Below are 20,087 nucleotides of genomic sequence, written 5' to 3'. Positions count from 1 at the left end.
TAACCATATGTCTCGATAATAAATAGCAATTACAACCGCCTATACGAAACATCAATTAGGTTAACGTGCCACTTTAACAATTTTCTTCGATCGATCGAGGAAAGCTCGTCGCTTTCCAAGACGTGGAACTTTTGTACCGATACTGAGACGTAACGTTGAAATCGATACTTTCACGTATTTGCAAAAATATACTTTATTTATCGCGATATATGAAATGTTGAAAAATTCCTTATACGACGCAATGGGTTGAAAGTTCCTCTTGCCTATAAACAGCTGCAATTGCATCAAGGTCGTTATGTTTGGAAGGCCGATGCTATTGGAGTATTTGCGCACAATTACAAAAGTCTGTCGCAAAAACTCGATACTTCTTCGTATTAAGCGATGTTTCTAATATTCTAATATTCTAATTCTAATATTTACTCTAATCGAAAAGAATTGAAAAAGTAGAAATTTGTTATAACGTATAAGCAACTTGGGAGGAACAGGTTTAATATCATTTTCATATAGTATTCCTAACCCCAACCTGCTTAAAGTTCGATAGAACCAGCTACGCGAATATTTTCCTCTGTGAGGGTTTATTTTCAGTATCTGCCGCTTTCTATGTTTTATTTTAAACCGCTTTCAAGGTCTTAAACAATCGCGTTGAATACATAATCGAGGACTCGTTTTTAACTCGTATTCGTTTCTTTGCAAACTTACGGACGATTTTAATTTTCAAACGATTTTCGAATCAGCTACGCGCAACTGAAACCGAATAGATTCGAACGAAAGGCGTACGCAGTTTTTCGGTTATCGTAGATAATGGAAAAAGAGTCGCGTTCTAAGCGAGCGCGAGACCAGGAAGACGTAACGCAACTGCGTCTACGCTTATATAAGGTGTTCCAGATTAATTAAGATGCTTCATTAAGTCTAATGAATATACCATCTGCGTGTTGCCGCAACGAGAAACTCCTCCGTATGATTTTATCGTCACGGAACCATATTGCAAAATAAGTGAAATTTACAAGATCGATCAACTTGGCCTTTTGTAAATTTCTCGATTTTATCAATCCGTCCTTTTCGTTGCAAGATCGACGTTCGATTCGTCGAAAGACAAACCATCTAATTACGTAGGATTATTCGTTAGAAACATTTATTTTTCGTTTATCTTCGATATGGTATATGGAGAGCGAAGATCAAAGGAACGAGTAAACAGGGAACAGACTTTTCCCGTTCTCGTCGACGAACGTGATCTAGTTTGAGCGCGTAGTCGGTCTGCCTGCCGGTTAGCTGGCAGGAATTGCGCTTAACGAGACCGGCGAGTTTTATTCGAACCGAGCAGGCTATGTCAATGCGCAGCGGGTACCATTCATAGCGCGGTGACATCAATTCGCGTGAATGCAAATCCAGTTTATCATTAACATAATCCGATGTCCGCCGAGAGATTGTCATTCGTTGTCCGACTTACGTAAGGAAGAAAGTAAGGAGAGAAGTATGCGCGGTGGAGCGATCGAGAAACGAGAATAAACGATAAAAGGGAAGGGCCGTTCCAGACGGCGGCCTATCGTTTCGAACGAATGGCGGTGGTGAAAATGACGATACGAGTAGAAAGCAAGGAATAAGCGCGCGCGCACGTGCTTACTTATAGTAACTTCTTTACGGTTGCCGGTCGCTAAATTGGCCCGGTTAATTACTACGTGTTAAGAGCGTAACTCTCGAGAGTACAAGTAACTCGTTATAGATACGAACGTAGACACTGTGCATGTACCATATATCGACGCGTGTTTTGTGCGCGCGCGATTAATCGCGGAGGTGTGCCTGACTAATTATCTAACTTTACTTTAACCTGACTTGGTTAAAATTAGCTTGGTTAAATTAATACGATAACGATCTCGATAAAGAAAGGAAAACGTAAGAAAAGAAATTTTTATTCGTTCGTTTTTTAATTATCCTATCGCTGCGGTAAGACCGACGCGTGAATTCGTCGTCGATGTATGTCATAACGGAGATTTATTACAAGCAGAATGAAACTTTTGTCGAACGTTGCCGTCGAGGGATACATGGAACCGAACACCGGCGAATCTTAACGCTGACTCGATATCGAGGTTGCTTACAAACGGCGAACCAATTATCCGCGTCGCGTTTAAATACGCGCATATAAGGAACGAACGCGAAGAGAGACGCGCGTGTGTCTGTTCGCAGGCTGTATCGTAAAATAAGCTTCGTGGGGGCCAGTCTTATGCACCAATAAGGCAGCATTCTGGCCAGGTCAATGCTTACTGGTTTTGCGTTTCAGCTCGTTGCCGCGTCTCCTGCTCTTTCAGTCTTTCAACCGTCTCCGCTTCGAGCGAAATGCTCCTGTACTTGCCTACGCCGCTTAAGTACATCGGTAGAAGGACTCCCCCCCAGTATAGGCTTCCTTCTTTGAAGGATAAGCCAGCTGTTTCTCGATATGTCCTGATTCACGGTTCTCCTCCATTCATCGTATCGGCAAACATTAGCCCGCTCGTTTTCAGTCATTTCCCGCTACCGTTTTATTCACTTTCGTTTCGTCCATCTTCTTCCTATCTTCTTCCTCTAACATATTTTTCGCGAATGTAATCAAGAAAGCGATAAGCAGTCGCGTTTCAGTCGCGCGAATCACCAACGAAATATTATTTAACGATCAACGCGATTTAAGAAAAAATACACTTGAACGTAAAATTAACTCATCGCGAGATTCCATATAATCTACTTACATACGTACGTACATACGCACGAATACGATATTTTAGGTATTTTTAAAATCGGGTTACGGATATCTGGTGCGCGGGTCTACGCCATTTGACATTCTTGTACATTTATCATTTCGAATCTCGACTATCCGGCATGCCTTAATTTGAACGGTATACCCCGGTCCCGATTAAACCGGTTAATCGAGGTTTTACGAGCCGAGCACCGCTGCAAACTTGCAACGTTTAAACGTGATTAATAATTGATTTTGGTCGCGCTTAGAAGAACGTATGTACTACAAATCAGATATATCCGATTGTATCTCGTTTATTTTTGGAAAGATTGTATAATACCGTCCAAACTGGAGTAAATCGTTAATGTAGCGAAAAGATTCTAAATGAAATCGCGCAATCCTGCATTTACATTACAGATAAACATTCGGCTTCTGATAAAAGGAAATATCGAATATCGCGTTTCGCCGTTAGATAACAGATGCTTTAAAAACGATTATACTCATACATACGCACATATTATAAGTTGCGAAGAGAGAAAATTGCCAGTTTGCCGCATCTGAATTCGCGATAATTAACTCGATAGACTTTCTTCTTCTTTATATTATACACGTATATATATATATGTATAGAAAGGAACGCAAGCGCGAAAGGTGTAACGCGTCCTAGTTTCTAAAGCAACTTCACCTGGGTTCGCGATCGCGTAGCGCCATTCGTTTTCATTGATCAAGGTCGCGTCGGGTTTCTATTCTTCCTCTTGCCAGGAATTCAATTCTCGAGTAGAGACGAAGAAACTTTTTCAAACGTACGATCCGTAAGAATGCGATCGATTTCTGAGACTACGTATTCGTTTCAGAGAAAATCGCAAACGGTTTGACTTTCAGACGTTTCAACGAGGCTTTCGAGCAGTCACTCTCGATTCTCTGTCTGTGTTCACTCGAGAGCGATACTCTCGAGAGCCAGCTCGCGATAGTTTTACTCTCAAATGGACACTCGGGTTTAGAAAAAGTCCCGCCGTCTTTTTGTATGGAATATAACGGTCGCCTGGATTTTATTCGTTTAAAGACAAAAATATAATTATCATGGTACATGTACGTATATTCTGCTACGTATATTATTATTGTAATATATTAGAATCGACCAACTTGACAAGGATATAGTCGATCAGTAATGTCTTTTCTTTTAGATACGGAGTCTTCAACGAAGGAGCGATATCAGTATGAAAAGAAAAATTCGGACGCGACGATGCACGTAAACGGGCATACGACACAGGACGCGAAGCAAGAAACGAGTAAGTTTTTTTATCGCATACGTATTCGCAAGCAAATACGTTCTTTGAATCGTAAATTACATATTCTAACTATATAAACGCGTTTAAGGGAACTCGATTTTCTTCTTTTGAAAAATCTATTTTACGATAAAATCCGTATTGTAGAAATGGGTTCCCGAGTCGATCTCTACGATTCTATTTGTACTTATTTGTGATTAGCAAAACTTGCGTCATCTGCAAAGAAAACGTACTATCGCGTTGACTTACATAGACCATGCGTATATATAACACGAAATCTTTCATCGCGATCGTCGTGATAATTGGTAAATTCGAATAAATATAATTGTAGATTAAAAAGCTGTCGAAGGATAGAATCGATACTGTGTGAATTTAATTAGAATGGAGGAATCCAGGAGCGAAAACATCGAACAATTACCGGAGTAAGGAAAGAATGATTTTCGTAAGATGACCGAAGAAGAAGATAAGAAGAATTTATTCGAGAGGAGCGAAACAAATATGAACGTCCGTTACGCATGTAATATGTAACTATGGATTGGAAAAAACGATTGGAGCGGCGCGTTGCCGTAGAAATAGTTGGCTGTGGAGTCGAATGTGAGCCGAACGTGCGTCGTAAATGCGAAAAATAGATATTGTATGGTGACCGGTGTCACTTGTTACATAAGGCGTTGAAGGTAGCGCGATGACGTTATGCGAAGGTGCGCCATGCTCATCCTGTTCTTTCGTTAATATCGATCCCACATTTCGCTTCTCTAGTCGACGATGTATCGTAACGTTGTAACGGTCCTTGGCTGGAATTTCGCGAAATTTCAACGTTCACCAAGCACCTGAATTCGGTGGAAACGTTCGACGTTTCAATGCTTGGTCGAGTTTGTCGAGCATCGGATCGCGTGGCCGGAACGTTCGGTCTATGAAGCCCCGTTGTCGTTACCAAGCGCGTCAATCTCGAATTTTTAAACTCCTTTAAGGTCGGGGGAAGAAATTTTCGATCGACTAATTAATCTCATCTTTGAATAACGTAGCTGGCTTTTCAAAAATAATAATAACGAATATTATACAACCGATCATTTCTGGTAATCATAGTTTCCTATGTATTATTAATTTACGTTCATACTTTACGCTTTATATTTTAATCAATTATGTCAGGATACAACGCTGTAATAAAATACGCGATAAATAAGCAGAGTAATAATAATACGATGGTATTGCGTTAGTAATAGCGTAAGTCGCTAATTGCGTTAAATTAGAACGAAAATTGGTGTAATCTGATACCGATATAATTAGAAATTGTCGATATCCGGAGACAGTAGACGAGATAAGTAGTATATATATAGCTGCATATTTGCGTAACCTTCTTTTTGGCTATTAATATACATACATATATCGAAATTAGCTAGCATGGCCACTAAATATTCTACACCTACGTAACGAAACGTTCGTCTAGACTAAAAATATCATCGGCAACCAAAAACAATTCACTATTTTACCGTTATGTTGTCAACGTAACGACAAAATGTATCGATAAGAACTGAACTTTGTTTTTACACTGACTTTATTATTATATCGTAATTTATATATTATATACGTATATATATATATTATATTATAATTGGTGTATCAGTTTGAAAATCAATTTCAACAACGTTGGAATAAGCGATAATAGATAACTTGCATAACTAGATATTTGTATTAAAAGGGTCGTATTAGTTGTGTTTGATACTCGTGGATCAATAAATGACGTAATGGAAGCAACGTACATTCTTTAAAAAACGGACAATGCAGCAAAGCAACGATACTTTGATCAAAAAATTTAAATTCGTATTTTGCTATTGGATACATAATTCATCGGTTTCCTATTAAATTAACGAATGAAATTCTCGAATGTCCCGAAAATTTTTCGCACGTTATTCAAGTAGAAGTTGGGGTAAATAACGTGTAACAAATATCGGCTACCAGATGTTTACGATAAGTATCGACTCTCGACGAAAAAATTCTTCCTTTTTATAAGCAAGAAATCGTTTCCCGTAGATAGTTTATTATACTCTTAGCCGCTTAAAATAAAACTTGCCCGTCTCATGGAAAGTTTTGGTAATCGTTTTTTTACTATTTCTATAGAGTTTGACTTGTTTTGCAGACTGCGTGATCCGGTAGAATCGTACCGTAGGATTACATAACCGAAGTAGTTTTTAATGGAACGACTCCGTCGATATAGGACAAGATGATTTCAAAGAATAGCTAGGGTGTGTCCGATAACCAGGATGCGACTCGTTCGTTAGAGACGACCCCAAATGATAAATCGAACGCGTCTAATCTCATCTCCGGAAATGAGTAGAGTCGTTTGGTTTGCATTTATAGGATAGGTTTCTCGCGATCAAGCGAGCAAACTTCGTAACGAATATTTTTCGAGATGTTTAATAATAATAAATAAATAATAAATAATCGAATATATCAATTGACAAATAAAATATCGAATATCCGTACAAGTTCTCCGCTTGTTTGTCTTTTCAATGGAAAATGTTTTAAAGATATTATACTTGGAAAAGGGTGTATAATTAAAAGAAAAGCTTGGTTAAGTTAGAATTAGTGTTAGCGGTATTAACGCCGATTAAGTCGAAAGAATACAAAAATTGAACAAACTCTGGCTAAGTAAAATTTTCGTACGTAAATCGTCGAGCGTCGTAAATCGGTCATTTAAGTTTTCGTAGAGAATTGCCATTTGGCAAAAGTGTGTCGCTTACTTCGGGGCGACTTGTGCGAATAATTCATTTGCGCTTCGTCATCTCTAATCTTAGACTGATTCAATTTTAAGCCATTGCCATTGTACAATATTGTACTATCTTTCGATCGATAACGGTGATTGAAACTTGCTATTTAATAAAAATTCATATTATCGTTGATTGATTATAATACAATTAAGAATGATGCCCGTTCAGCGTTGTAAAAGATACGTTTTTAACCGGGTTTCGTTAAATTTACTAACTCGTATGTTTTGTCAATTGCTAGGGGGGAAACGTTCTTTCGTCGCTCCTCGAACTACGTACGATTTGAATTCTAGTCCTCTACACTGGCACCGCTAGAATTCAAAGAAACAGTAGGAAGGAAAGAAAAAGAGGAAAAGAAAAAGAAAAAAAAAGGTAAAATACGGGTGGCCGGTGCCGGTGCGTGTTTGCGCGTTTGTGTAGTTGTCAGTGGTATCGTGACCCCGGTGAATGGCTCGCGTAACGTAGCCGAGTCATCTGGATCATCTGGAGTATCTAGAACGTATTGATCGCGGCTAAGCAGCTGTACTCTCGGGCTGACAGTAACGTTAGGGCGACCGTACGGAAAACACACGTGTACGCGTTCTCGCGACGGAAACGTCGTTGTCGTCGGTGCTATCGTCGTTCTGCTAGCCACGGGGAAACTCGAGGGAAAGTGCAAAGCCCTTTGTCTCGGATCGATCCAAGCGATTTCCAAGTACCGTTGCGGTCGATAAAAATGAAAAAAAGCGGAACGAAACAGGTCGGGACGTCGGTTCGTTGAAACGCGATTTTTCCTTCCAATGCTTCTCGGGTAAACAGATGGTTTAATATTCGAAAGGTTGGATCGTGGTTCCACGCTGGTTGTCGTGTTTTGTACGGTGTTATCGAGAAAGATTCTGCGAAGATGCGGATCAGTGACAGCGAACCTTTGGAATTTTTATGTTTCGGTGTTTTCAAGGTTCCGCCCCCTTTCCGTAGTAGTTTTTAACAAAAATGTAGTTTATATTTCTAATTTATATACACGTAGATATTGGTACATCGCGATTTTAGAACGACGATCCGTTGAATTTTCAGTGTCCGTTTTCGTCTCGGTGCTTGTACAAATTTTGCGAACGTTTTAATAAGAATCTGCTTCGCAAGAAAGGCGAACGATTTTATTCGCGCCGAAAATACAGATCGCGAAAGATATATTTGTATCGGTATAATTATTATATATAAACGAAGAAAACGATTTAGAGAGTAGAATGAAAATAATTGAAACGATGTTCGTTCCAAACGAATGCTGTTATCTGGTGTAATAAACATGTCAAGCAAAACTTTCCCAGATTCGAATAACAGTAGTAGCACGTAACACACGTATTTGTACAATACATGTATATTTCTCTCGAATCGTGGAACGACAACTATAAATATAAATAACTGTTTCAAAGTTTGATATAACGTGGAATAGTCGATCGAAATGTTTAGCCTTAAAAGCAAACGTAATTTATTCGACGCTTATCTTTTCAAAATGGTAGGGGAAATACCAAACGCTTCTTCGTCTATCCGTGGAAGATATAGTTTTACATAACGCTGATATTATATTCTTGAGTCTGATGATAGAATAGCAAGTAAGTAGATGTCTGTCGTATTAAGAAATACTAATCTTTCATGAGAAGCGAAACATATGTTGTCCGATCGTAAAATTATTTTTCTCGTTAGTCGATGAATTTATTTATATTTTGAATATGATACGACATTTTTCCAATGAATTTGGCTGTTCGATAATTAAGAAGTCGTAATATCCGCAACTCCGGAATAATTTGTCTCTTTTAGAAGTATCGATTTATGCGATATTAAATTTACAATTTTCAAACGATTACACCGCAAATTTGAACGTATCACGCTATCTCTACAATTTCATACCGCGGATAATAAATATATTATTACTTTCGCGTCTTCTTTTTACTTATCTCCTTTATTGGTTACAGTTTGTCCTTATCGACGTTAGAATCTTCTCGCTCATTTACTCACTCACGAAAGAAAGCGTTAATCGATCTCTTGTTTTTCGCTTGTTGTTCGTTCTATTTTCAACAAACAGAGATTTCATTCGATATAATACGAAATTTATTTCTCTGCTTCTACCCATGTGCTGTTGCCATCGAAGATTTTTTTTCTGAAAAAATATGTGCTTAGTCATAAATTGCGAATAATGTTTTAACGATACCGACTTTCATGATGTTTCGCAACTCGCAATCGATTATGTATACAGAGTTTCCTGGGTCCTTTCCGCCAAACGGTACTAACATATTCTAAGAATAAACATAGGAAGAGAGTGTTGTATAAAAATGTCGTGAAAAGTTGTAAGAAGAGTACGAAAAATAACGGCGGATTTATCTTTCGTTCGATAAAAGTTTGAACAGTTACCGCGTTCTTTTCACGTAAGAAGAATTAACGCAACGAACGCGTAACTCGGCTGTTGATGGAAATTTAAAAAAAATTTCGTTGATTTCGTTTTGTACAGTACTAGATTTACGCGAAGAGAAATTATTTTTTATATCGATCTCTCTGATCTAGCCGGTTGGTGCGAGTGCATTGTAATTAATACTTTAATACTTTATTAAGGTAAATGGAACAGTTTGCTGTTACTATTTAGCGTTACAATTGTGGGAAATGGGTCATTAAATAATTCTACGTTACAGAATGATTTGCATATAATCGGAGTAAACGTGTACGTTATAAACCTTGTGAAAAGTTTCTTTCGCTTCTTTCTCGTATTCTTTACGGGAATACGATGTTACAGCGATCATGGATTTTTAGTATGTATATTATTAGAAGCCACTCTCGATACCGAGAAATCGCGATGTTTCTATTTTATAGAAATTTTGATCACATACCATTTTTTATATAAGCATGATATCTAAAAAAAACGTATTTCAGTAATTGTGCACGAAAGGGGCCCAATTTTGTTCAATTCCGGATGCGTTATCCCGAGGGACCTGAGTATCAGGCGCTTTGTTCGACGCGTGGCGCGATCGTGGTTGAAAAGTTACGGCGAAAAGAAAATGCTACTCTTGCTAGATTGCATTTACACCGATATAACTGGTTAAAAGTGAAATTGCATAAGCATTTGGATAGGATTGCGATCTTAACGGTGGTAAGATATAGTTAAGTTACGTAAGTTTAGATTACATCGAGTGGCCGGGGTGCCGAACCCCTAGATTCCTCGAAACATCTAACCTGATCTAAGCTGACTTTTAAACCACGATCGTGACACGGTTCGTACAAAGTACGCGTTACTCAAGACCTTCTCCTCTACAACGTATCTCAAGGTCGAGGTCAACGTCATTGGACTCGCGATCCCCTTTTACGCGTAATCGTCCATATTTCCACATAACGAAAATATTTCGGTAGTTCTCTGTTCGATCGATAAAAGTTTCGTAGCCCGATTTGTACAAGCACGGAGATCGAAGAAAACACGCGAAAACCCCGTTCGATCGTTCTTAGCGATGTACCCGTATAATTCTAATGCGATATATTCGAAGAAATTTCGAATCTTTCGATTAGGAAATAAACGATGGATCAAACGAATCGCATCGACCCATAGAACGTAATAAACGCTTGGAGAAAACTGATTATTCGGCCGAAGAGACATGCTGCGAAACGGAGCACGTTGTCTCTGTTTGCGTTCGTTGATCAATTCGATCGAATAACGTATTAACGCGTCGAAGTCATCCTAAAGGGTTAATCGCAATGTCCACGCCGGACGCGATGGACACCATCGACGAAGCGGAGCAGGCGTGGCGTGAGTATCGCTAGAACTCCAAACATACTTTTCCGTTTTTGCCTTTTTTCAATCCTCTGTTACTTGCGGAAATAATCGTGTCACGTTAAATCCATAATTAACGCCGACGATGGTCGATTCTAGGTACCTTGCAACTTGCGCGTGCCTGCACTCCCGGATTAGATAATCGTGCACATTCGTACCATGTGGATGGTAGATGGTTTTTTTACAGCCAAGTGGACGCTATAATACGCGAACAAAGCGTAGCTCGACTACGCTCGATCACAAACTAGAGAAATCTGACAAATCTGAGAGATCTGACAAACGCGTAGCTGTGAAATAGCCTTTGAATGTTTACAGGACGAAAGAATTCCCACGTTTCATCGCCATATTTTTATTCCATTGAACGCGAATTCGCTTTTACAGACGAGATGCTGGAGTGCGAGACCGGATCGCTGTTAGGCCGAGTCGCGGACCTCGAGAGGCAATCCTTGGCGCAGAGGGACGAGATAGTTTGTCTTCGAGCTACTCTGGCGGACGCGCTGAGGCGAATTGCCCAGCTGGAAGGACGCGAGAAAAGAGAGGATGAGAGAAACGAGAGGAGAAACGAAAGAATAGTGTCCTCGCCCTTAAGGAACGGTCATGTATCGCTTAGAAGTGAGTACGCGTTGTACGTTACAGCCGCGATCCTTGCGCGAATTAATTCGCACGTTCTTCGCTCATTATCTAGATGTATTCGCGAAGAAAAGATTTTAGATACGTATTTTTTAATTTTCAACGATCGTTAGGAATAGAAGAGTCTCTCTGTATATGTATGTTCGTTGCGCAGTTATTAGCGAGTAGCGGAAAAAGGAAGAAACGACGTGGAAAAGATTCGCGTGGATACGGAGAAAATCGGTGGTTCGTTGGAAATGGATATTCGCGAGTTTCGGCTACGGCTTCGATTAACTTGCGAAAATGGACCGCGGATTAGAAAAGGGAAGGATATAAATTTTCGAGACACGAAAGCCCGTATCGCGGCTAGGAATTCCAAAGTTTCGAAGTTAATTGTTACGGAAGCCGTAGAGGCACGTCGCAAATCGCAGATACGGGGAAGCCTCGCGAGTTTCAGCCCATTTGAAACAAAGTTCATCGGGTGTAGCTGTTAGCACGCGACTGGTTAGGGTCATGTTTCGTTACCTTCGCGTTTCATAGAGCAATCGGTGCGCTTCGAGGTGAATTCCGGGCTGCTACTGGTTCTAAACGAATCTAAACGAAACGTAAAACTGAAAGAGAAACGGACCGCGTGTTCCCTGTGCTTTATTACGCCTCTTGGTCTGCTTCTGTAAAAAGTGATCGATAATGTTACGTTGTTGATATTTCGTGTGTCTCAGGTAATCAAAATTCAACACCCCAGAAAGACATACGTTTACGACAAACTGGCGGCTCTTGTCTGAGGAATTCGTCTTCGTCAGGATCTTCTCAGGATATTCGAGAGTCGATCTCCAGTCCACGGAGACCGGTCAGTTACACGCACTCGTCGCAACTTCCTCAACGGTATTTATATCATTTGAAACTTTTCCAACTTTTCCAACGATATCTCTTTTTCTTTAATGCACCTGTATTTACCTATGTGCCACGATATGTACAGGGTGTACAGAAAGTAAGTAAGTAAGTAAGTAAAAAGATTTTGAAATTCATACATATTGTAATCTATCGATCAGCAGGAACGAAAGTCTGGAGAAAATAATGGGTCGCAAATGATCGCTTTTCACGGGAAAGATGTTAAAATTTTAATAATTCTTAAACCAGCTTTATTCGTCGTATATTTATATTTATACGTTTATATCTACGTCTACCTTTAGTAAAAGAAGAAATAACGTGCTGCCGATGAAACAGCAAGAATATATCAATTACAGATATATCAGAACACAGAGACATAAGAAGAATTTTACGCGCGACGATATGATTTTCAGCGACTGATTTAACAATTTTGTGATCACGACAATCGATATTGCGACATTTAAATGCATTTCAAAGGCAAAATTTTGTTTACAAATGTCCGCCGATTCCAAGATTTAGAATCACGCTACGATCCTCGTTACGCTTACTTTCTTTACCCTCTGTGCAAAGTATATTATATACAAATATCGTTTGGCAAAAATTCCAGTTATGGACTGGAATAGACGGAGCAAATTAAACTGAATTTTCAGAAGGTCAGTTCATTACCAATCAACGGGTTCGTTACACTCGGACAGTCCCAGTAGTAGTAGCGTTTCCCCGGTGCCATCGCCGAGTCCTAGAGCCACGCCACTGCCAGTAGCCAGGTACACGTTTTCCAACGAAATTCATTCATTTTCTATTTCGTTCGTAGTTTTCTTACTTAAATAAGAATGCCAGCAATTTCGTTATCTTTGACGTAGAAAGCGATTAGTAGACGGTATAGCGGAAAACGACGACCATTCGAAACGAAACAAATCGAAAGGAACGTGGTCGCCTTGCTTACCAACTCGTTACCCTTGTATGCAAAACTTACCGCTCCCATTAGATCAAGGATTTAAGTAGATATTCTTTTCGATATGCATGTCGTCGAATACAATTACGATTGTTCGAATTACGATTTAGCGGTATAAATTGGAAACAAGTTTCTATTCTTTGAATAAATACCCTTCGAGAAATCATTCTCTTTGGTACTTGTTCGTAGTGAAATGCAAGCCATATATTTATCGATGTTATTGCTATAAATTATTACTCTGTCGTTGTTTTGTTAATTTTATAGAGCATGAAAGTTCCGAAGAGACGTAGTAGTATGGTCTTCTGCTTTCGAATTTATTACAGATGTTAGAGACGAAACGCTAGATATAGAGAAATCTAATGCTTTCAAACGATATCCGGCCGAATCGTATACGTATCTTTCAGGTTTCGGATCGTATCTAGAGAAAACGCGTTATAGTAGACAAATGATGTAGAATTCTGCGGAAAAATCTTAGGCCACGTACCAAACGGTGGATTCGCGGGATTTCTTTTTACATTGAATAGGACGTAAACGTTAGAAAGAGCGTAACCTGATTAAAAATCACGAACAAACGTTGTACACATACGCGCACGCGTAGAAACGTCCGCCTTGAATCGGGCGAGAATAAAGAAAAAAGAGGAGAAGAACTGCGTATCGGGGTTAAGCAATTACCGATGCGAGTGGTAATTGGTAAAAGGGCGGTGAATCGAGTTGTCGCCTGTTCTTGTCAAATCGTTTGATATTTAAACGTCGATATCGTTGGAACGAATATATAATGCGAATAATGACGGAGAACGAGAGAGGCGAATTTCATTGAACTCGAGATAAATCGAATCCTGGCTACAGAGTGACAATTTCGTCATACAGGTAACGAGATTTTTTCGTCACAGAGTAATCCTGTTATTCGATAGATCGCCGACAGCGAGATCGAACGGGCCACCGCAAAGCAGCTTAAGAAGGGCGAAACGGTGGTCGTCGACGGGCGACTTTACGCATTCCCCGCAAAATCAGGGAAGCAATTCGCAACTTGTCAGTAACAGGTAAGCAGGGGATCGATATTATTAACGAGCGAGTGCACATTTGCCTGCTTTCGTGATTTCCCTCTTTTTCACACACCGATTCTGGTCGAACCCTCTCTCGGTGCACATTTTCGCTTCTATGAACGTTTTACGTTAAGCGACGGTCGAACGTGCTTTTTCTTCTCGAATGAACGAAAGTAAACCGAGCGCGCGCCTACACAAGTACAAACGCCTTTCGGTTTGTCGAACCATTAAAGTGCAATTTCCTCTCGAAAAAATTTCAACAGCCGTCACGGTGAACGATCCGTCTATAACCGTCGTTATAGTTCTTAAAGAAACCATTTGTTGCTTGTTTTAACGTCAAAACGATGCTACAGGCAGTTTGTACATTTGCTCGTACCGATTCGTTTCTGGATGTCGAGTCGTCGTGGTTCGTACGAGATTCGCGAGAGTCGCGTCACCGTTGCATAACATCTCTTTTTTTTGCTTGTAAAATACGTATTTACGTATTTCTACCCTTGGAACTTTACAAGTCGAATCTGAAAAGTAAATATCACCCGTCGATCGACAAAGCGGCGAACAGGGCAACGGACTATCGATCGTGTCTCGCGATGTGAATTCACTTCGCAGCTCATTAATCGTCAAAAGCGTGTAACTATCTGTCGGTTGCTTTTCATTCGCTCGAGCTTCCCTTTGGTGGCAACTGAATCGAGAGAGCGCTGCCGGAAGTGTATAATTCTGCTCATCGCGGGGGAGAGCGGGCAAATCGTCCATGAAAAAGAAAAGAAAAGCACGTACGTTTCGTCGCGAAATTCCTGTTTCTTTCTCTCTGTTCTTTTTTCTTTGTATTACTATTATTCTCTTTGTTTTGCACCGCATGGTTTTCGTTTGCATTTTCGTTCATTATAGATTCTCAGCCTCCACCAAGTCTCTGTTCAACCTCTTCAAGCCACCGGCGCTGAACAACGTGAAACACGGGTAAATAAAGATATTTTTTCGCACTTTCCGATTTTCGTAGCGCAACCTTTGCAGGCTTTACCTTTTCGTGGCCATAAAACCATTTTATAGACGCAAATCGGTAAATTAATAATCAAAAGCTCGTTGAATAACAAATAACACCTTTAGTTGTCAACCTTATTGTTATTTACTTGTATATACGATAAAAAGGAATACTGTATTCTCTCTCTCTCTCTCTCTCCTTTTCATTTCATGACTATAAGACAATTTTATGCAAATAAATATAAGATATTTGCTCCCGATACCGAATAAAATCTGTCGATACGACTTTGCGCGGATAAACGCAATTTGACTTGTAGTAAAAGCACGATTCGATGTATATATAGGATGTTTCCGAAATCGTAATATCGTACGACCGGAAAGGGAGCGATTCCAGTGACGTTAATGAAGAGGCCGTTATCGTAACGTTCGTCTCTATGGCCTGCGTTTATAGCCGCGCATTTATGACCTTCGCGAAAAAGGCAAAGCGTCGGCGTATATGTGTTTGCGCAATTTGACCAGACTAATAACGGTATGGGAATAATTAGGGAGTATTGGACGTGCGATGTTGGTATCGGATCGTGTATATGTTGAATGCGGAGTAGAGAATTTTAAGTTAGTTCGCGCTTCTTTAATTCGTCGAGCAAGAATCTGTCTGCCACGTCAAACGCGTTTGTTCTAAATATATTTTCGACTTACTTTTACACCGGGCATCGCTTGCTTTCCGGTTTTACCACGACTTTGGAAACACCCTGTATCTTTTACAGTTTAAATACTCGAGTGAGACATATGAGTTTCACTAGTCACGAAAGGGTTAAGCGAATGAACACGCCATGTGCGCGTTGCACGTTGCACGTTGCACGTTACACGTTGCATGGTGCACATTGTACGTTGTACACATGTACAGCCGGTTTTAAGACGTACCTTTTTACACCTCTTTCAGGTGAGTGGTGAAAGGCATGGATAATTTTTCGTTCGCGCGTTACTTCTCGCGATCTTTTACGATTAATTTCTTTCGGTAGTACTGATCGATGAATCGAGGCCCGATAAAGCGAGAAACACGTCGTCATTGTCGCGTTACGTATCCGTACGATGTAAATATTTGCCTATTGATCTCGGAAACCGACAAAAATAATTATCGAGACGATGAAAATCATCGGCCCATACCGTATGGTTGCAACAGATGTACCAGTTAACGTTATACTTGTAACTGGTACTTGGAACTGAATTTCAGTGAGCTTGCCGAATTTCGTGAACTTGGCGATATCGTACTACGATAACGTGGCATGCCGTTAATTACCATAATCAAAGTTACCTTCGACGTTCGACCTCGCACGCGGATAACACGAGGTTGCGCGAGACGAGCACACACCTTCGCAGCGTAGAACGAAGAAAAGGTCCGTGCATGCGTTGCGTTTTTACGCCAAAACCACGAAGAACCTTTTTAATTTTTATTTCAATTTTAAATGGGAAACGCTTATTTGGAATGTAGTAACTCGAGCATGACTTTCTTTTCGTTCGTGAAAGGAATATCTTGTTTGGAACGCGGTTCGCCTTCTTATTTCTCCTCGATCAGCCCTCCGTAACCCACTGTACATTCGAGGAACGTTTCGGGGACGCATTTCTCGGTCTCTGGATTTGTGATCGTGGTAAAAATTTCCAAGACTCGGCCTAATAGCGAGACACGTCTGTTCGAACGGGTGAGTTATCGAATACCAGATGGTTCGTGTTTTCCTCGCCGCGATCTTACTTTATATATCTATATCTATATATGTATATATATGTAGATATCTGACAAAAAAAGAAGAAAAGAAACAGTACGACGATCGCGTAAGGAAAAATGTGCGTAGTTCTTTAAACGTTTGAAAAAATTGATCGAAGCACGCCGTATCCACGCTATATCGTTATATTTTCTCAGCATACGGTTAAAGCGTCGCCGGATTAAATACCGACTCGAAAAACGCAATCGTAAATTCCGTTGAACGATTCGAGACGAACAAAGACCGCGGGGCGTATAGCCGATATGCAAACGGCATGGAATCAGGCGAATCCACGCGTTAAAGGCTATCCGCGATACACGTAAAGAGAACTGCGAGACGTTGCTGCCCCGTATAGATTCGGACACGATAATCCAAGGAATACTTGGCTGAAAGCACGACTACGAGGCAACAGGTACGAACGAAAGTCACGTGGATAACGGGCCGTTTAGCGCATAGCAAGCACCGCCATTGCATTCCCGAAGAAAGTGAATCGCGATTCTTGTCGTTATACAACCGTGAATTCCCCGTTTCCTGGTACACGCCGATGCGTTTTCAGCGTACCTTAGACGCTTGGCAAAAAATTTGTCAGGTAACGAAAGTTCCTTTTCACGCTTTACCGATTCATTTACCGGCTATCCGTTTAACCGTTCTGGCTCGCTATTTGAACGCGCTTCCGTACTTTGACTATCCGGTCAGAAGGTTCGCTTGCATGCAAAAATTCCACTCCATACGGTCGAGCTTGCGTAATTTTTGTTAACATGCTACGTAACGGTTAACAAATTCATGACACGGAAATTGTTTCAACCTTACAAGTAGATAGATTCTGTTCGCTTAAAGGGAGGAATTTTACGTCTGTTTCTCCTAATGTGTTTTCAAACTAGGGGTTATTCGACGCATAGCCAAGTAGAACAATATCGTAGCATGCTCTGCGAGCCACACTCCGCAACGTATTTCTATCGATGGAATAATCTGCGTCGTATATCTCGTGGAATATTCGATTCGACGAGATATCCGACGCGGCAGCGACTGGATAATATTCGGTTCGCTCTGATCGGCATTCGTCGGAATGGTTCACGGTCGCCGTTAACGCAAAAAAGGTGGTTTCGATCGAGAAAAGAACGAACGACCTCCGCGTCTCGCCGAATCACCAGTTTCGGACATTTCGAACGAGTCGTAAATCGCGTCTCGAATGGTAGACAGTCGTTGATCGTAATCGAGTCGCGAAGGAGAACAGACGATCGAGCAAAAAGGAAGGCCAAAGTGACGTAACGTGGTAACGCGCGGAACTGTATGCCCGCTTGAGTAATAAAAGCAGCCTCGCGCACCACGCGTGAGTCACTCTTCCCTGATTTCTCGAACACGTCGCCACGGAAAATTGCGCGTTTTCGTGATTTCGATCGATATATCGGTATATCGGTATATCGGTTCGAGCTCGATAGGTGTAACGCTATCCGTGAAACTAAAACGAATCGATAAGACACGGTGATTATTCTTCTTTCGTTCTTTTAGAGCGGTCCTCGATCGATTATATCGAGGTCTGTTCGTTCCTTTGGTAAAAACTGAAATGAAAGTAAATAAAGCGATTGTCGTAGTACGACGGCTATCGACGCGAAAGTTGATAAATGACGGATAAAAGTGGAAAGTAGTACTGCCACGCGGTAACGCGTTGACCGAGGAAACGTGAAATGCGAACGTTTCTCGTTTTTGCAAGAAAGACCGATCGTTGCGAGTTGATCGTGGAAAGTATCGTGGAAAGTAATAATGGAAATTTGAACGTACGCGATAGCGAACGAAAGAAAGTTATTTCGAGATATTGGTAGCTGTTCGCCTCGAACGATCGAAACTTACCTACCTTGGTATCTACCGTTTCTTATCCTTATCCGCGTCTATATAAATTCTCGCTTCGAACGAATCCACTTTGGTACTGAAAAAAGGTTGGTTCGCACGAACGTATTAAAAGGAGCGTAACTATGAATTCGCAGTACCAGAGACATGCAGTACAACGAGGAGGAAAGCACCGTCCGCATGTACCTACGGGGTCGGCCCGTCGTCCTTTACGTCCCGACGCCTTTGATGGAGTTGTACGACCTTCACAAAGTCAGCACACCGCCCCAGAGTAAACTAAAACTCGACTGGGTGTACGGTTACCGAGGCAGAGACTGTCGAAGTAATCTGCATCTGCTGCCAACCGGGGAAATCGTTTATTTCGTCGCGGCCGTAGTGGTCTTGTACAACATGGAAGAGCATAGCCAGAGGCACTACTTGGGTCATACGGACGATATCAAATGGTGGGTTAATTGAATTCATGCGTGGATCTGCTCCGTCGATCTTAATGATCGTGCGGAACTAATGGCGGCGGTATCGCGTCTTCGAACGGCTTTCCTCTCCATCTTTCTACCGAACCGAAAGAATGTCAATTAATTTCATTGGATTTCGTCTTCGGAAACGAGATCGTCCACTCGCGGTTGTAAAATCCAAGATGCTACGCTCGTCCAACGAATAGATTAACAAAAATCAAGAAAATCCTTCTCCTCGCGTATGCGTATGTCAGCATCTGCCGTCAAAAGATTTCTTATTTGAACTAGTAAATCTGTCTCTCTCTCTCTCTCTCTCTCTCTCCGCCCTCTTTTTCTCCTTTCGACTTGTCGCGTGGTTGTTTATATTAATTGAGAAATATTTTAGCATAGCGATCCACCCAAACAAACTCGTGGTCGCCACTGGACAAGTGTGTGGAACCGACAGACGAGATGCCATGGTAAGAACGTATTATATTAGATTTTACCAGGGTCGGACGAAGAGTAATACTTTAAAAACGATGATCGACGATACCGACGCTTGACACGCCTACGATATGTTTGGAAGGCGTGATAAAATCGCAGCAAGATATCGTGTAATTGTAGTTGAAGGGAATCGGTTCAAAATTTACCTATTACCACCGTTAGGAGTTGTTGTAACATCGAAGGTGTATTGCTTCTCGTTCGACCCTCGCACATACCACGTACGTGCAAGAAATATATCGCGAATTTTTCTCAGCCTCACATAAGGATATGGAACTCGGTCAGTTTGACCACTCTTTGCGTGATTGGCAACGGCGAGTTCGACGGCTCGATTTGTTGTCTCTCGTTCTCGAAAGCGGACGGTGGAAATTACCTGTGCGCCATCGACGAGACTTCCGATCACAACATTTCGATCTGGGATTGGCAGAAAGGAGAACGAGGTACCAAAGTGACTGAAACAAAGGTACGTTCCGATCAACGTTGGTTTCGCTCTTTGCGCGATTACAGATTTAAGTAACGCAGACTCGTCAAGATTAGTACGAATGTA

General features: G+C 41.0%; 1 protein-coding gene and 1 long non-coding RNA gene across 19 annotated transcripts in view; one reads left to right on the top strand and one right to left on the bottom strand.

Annotated features, from left to right (window-relative positions):
- The window catches only part of LOC126922864 (uncharacterized), a 140,330-nt gene that overhangs the window by 42,371 nt on the left and 77,872 nt on the right, over positions 1-20,087 (bottom strand). The gene's annotated exons all lie outside the window — the stretch shown is intronic.
- The window catches only part of LOC126922805 (echinoderm microtubule-associated protein-like 2), a 31,521-nt gene that overhangs the window by 5,622 nt on the left and 5,812 nt on the right, over positions 1-20,087 (top strand). Inside the window, exons 1-11 of one of the 18 annotated variants that reach the window (XM_050735709.1) lie at positions 7,281-7,542; positions 8,249-8,341; positions 10,125-10,515; positions 10,921-11,151; positions 11,868-12,030; positions 12,687-12,800; positions 13,879-14,028; positions 14,917-14,985; positions 18,746-19,051; positions 19,446-19,518; positions 19,797-20,003. In XM_050735709.1, the coding sequence (XP_050591666.1) occupies positions 10,464-10,515; positions 10,921-11,151; positions 11,868-12,030; positions 12,687-12,800; positions 13,879-14,028; positions 14,917-14,985; positions 18,746-19,051; positions 19,446-19,518; positions 19,797-20,003 (1,365 nt within the window). In that variant the 5' untranslated portion in view covers positions 7,281-7,542; positions 8,249-8,341; positions 10,125-10,463. Of the gene's footprint in view, positions 1-3,773; positions 3,794-3,888; positions 3,994-7,280; positions 8,342-8,380; positions 10,516-10,920; positions 11,152-11,867; positions 12,031-12,686; positions 12,801-13,878; positions 14,029-14,916; positions 14,986-18,745; positions 19,052-19,445; positions 19,519-19,796; positions 20,004-20,087 lie in introns of those variants that run through there. The other 17 variants (XM_050735712.1, XM_050735706.1, XM_050735707.1 and 14 more) reach the window with 17 other exon arrangements.

Source organism: Bombus affinis, chromosome 12, assembly GCF_024516045.1.
Source record: "Bombus affinis isolate iyBomAffi1 chromosome 12, iyBomAffi1.2, whole genome shotgun sequence".
NCBI lineage: Eukaryota > Metazoa > Arthropoda > Insecta > Hymenoptera > Apidae > Bombus > Bombus affinis.
This window is presented reverse-complemented; position numbering and strand designations above follow the sequence as displayed.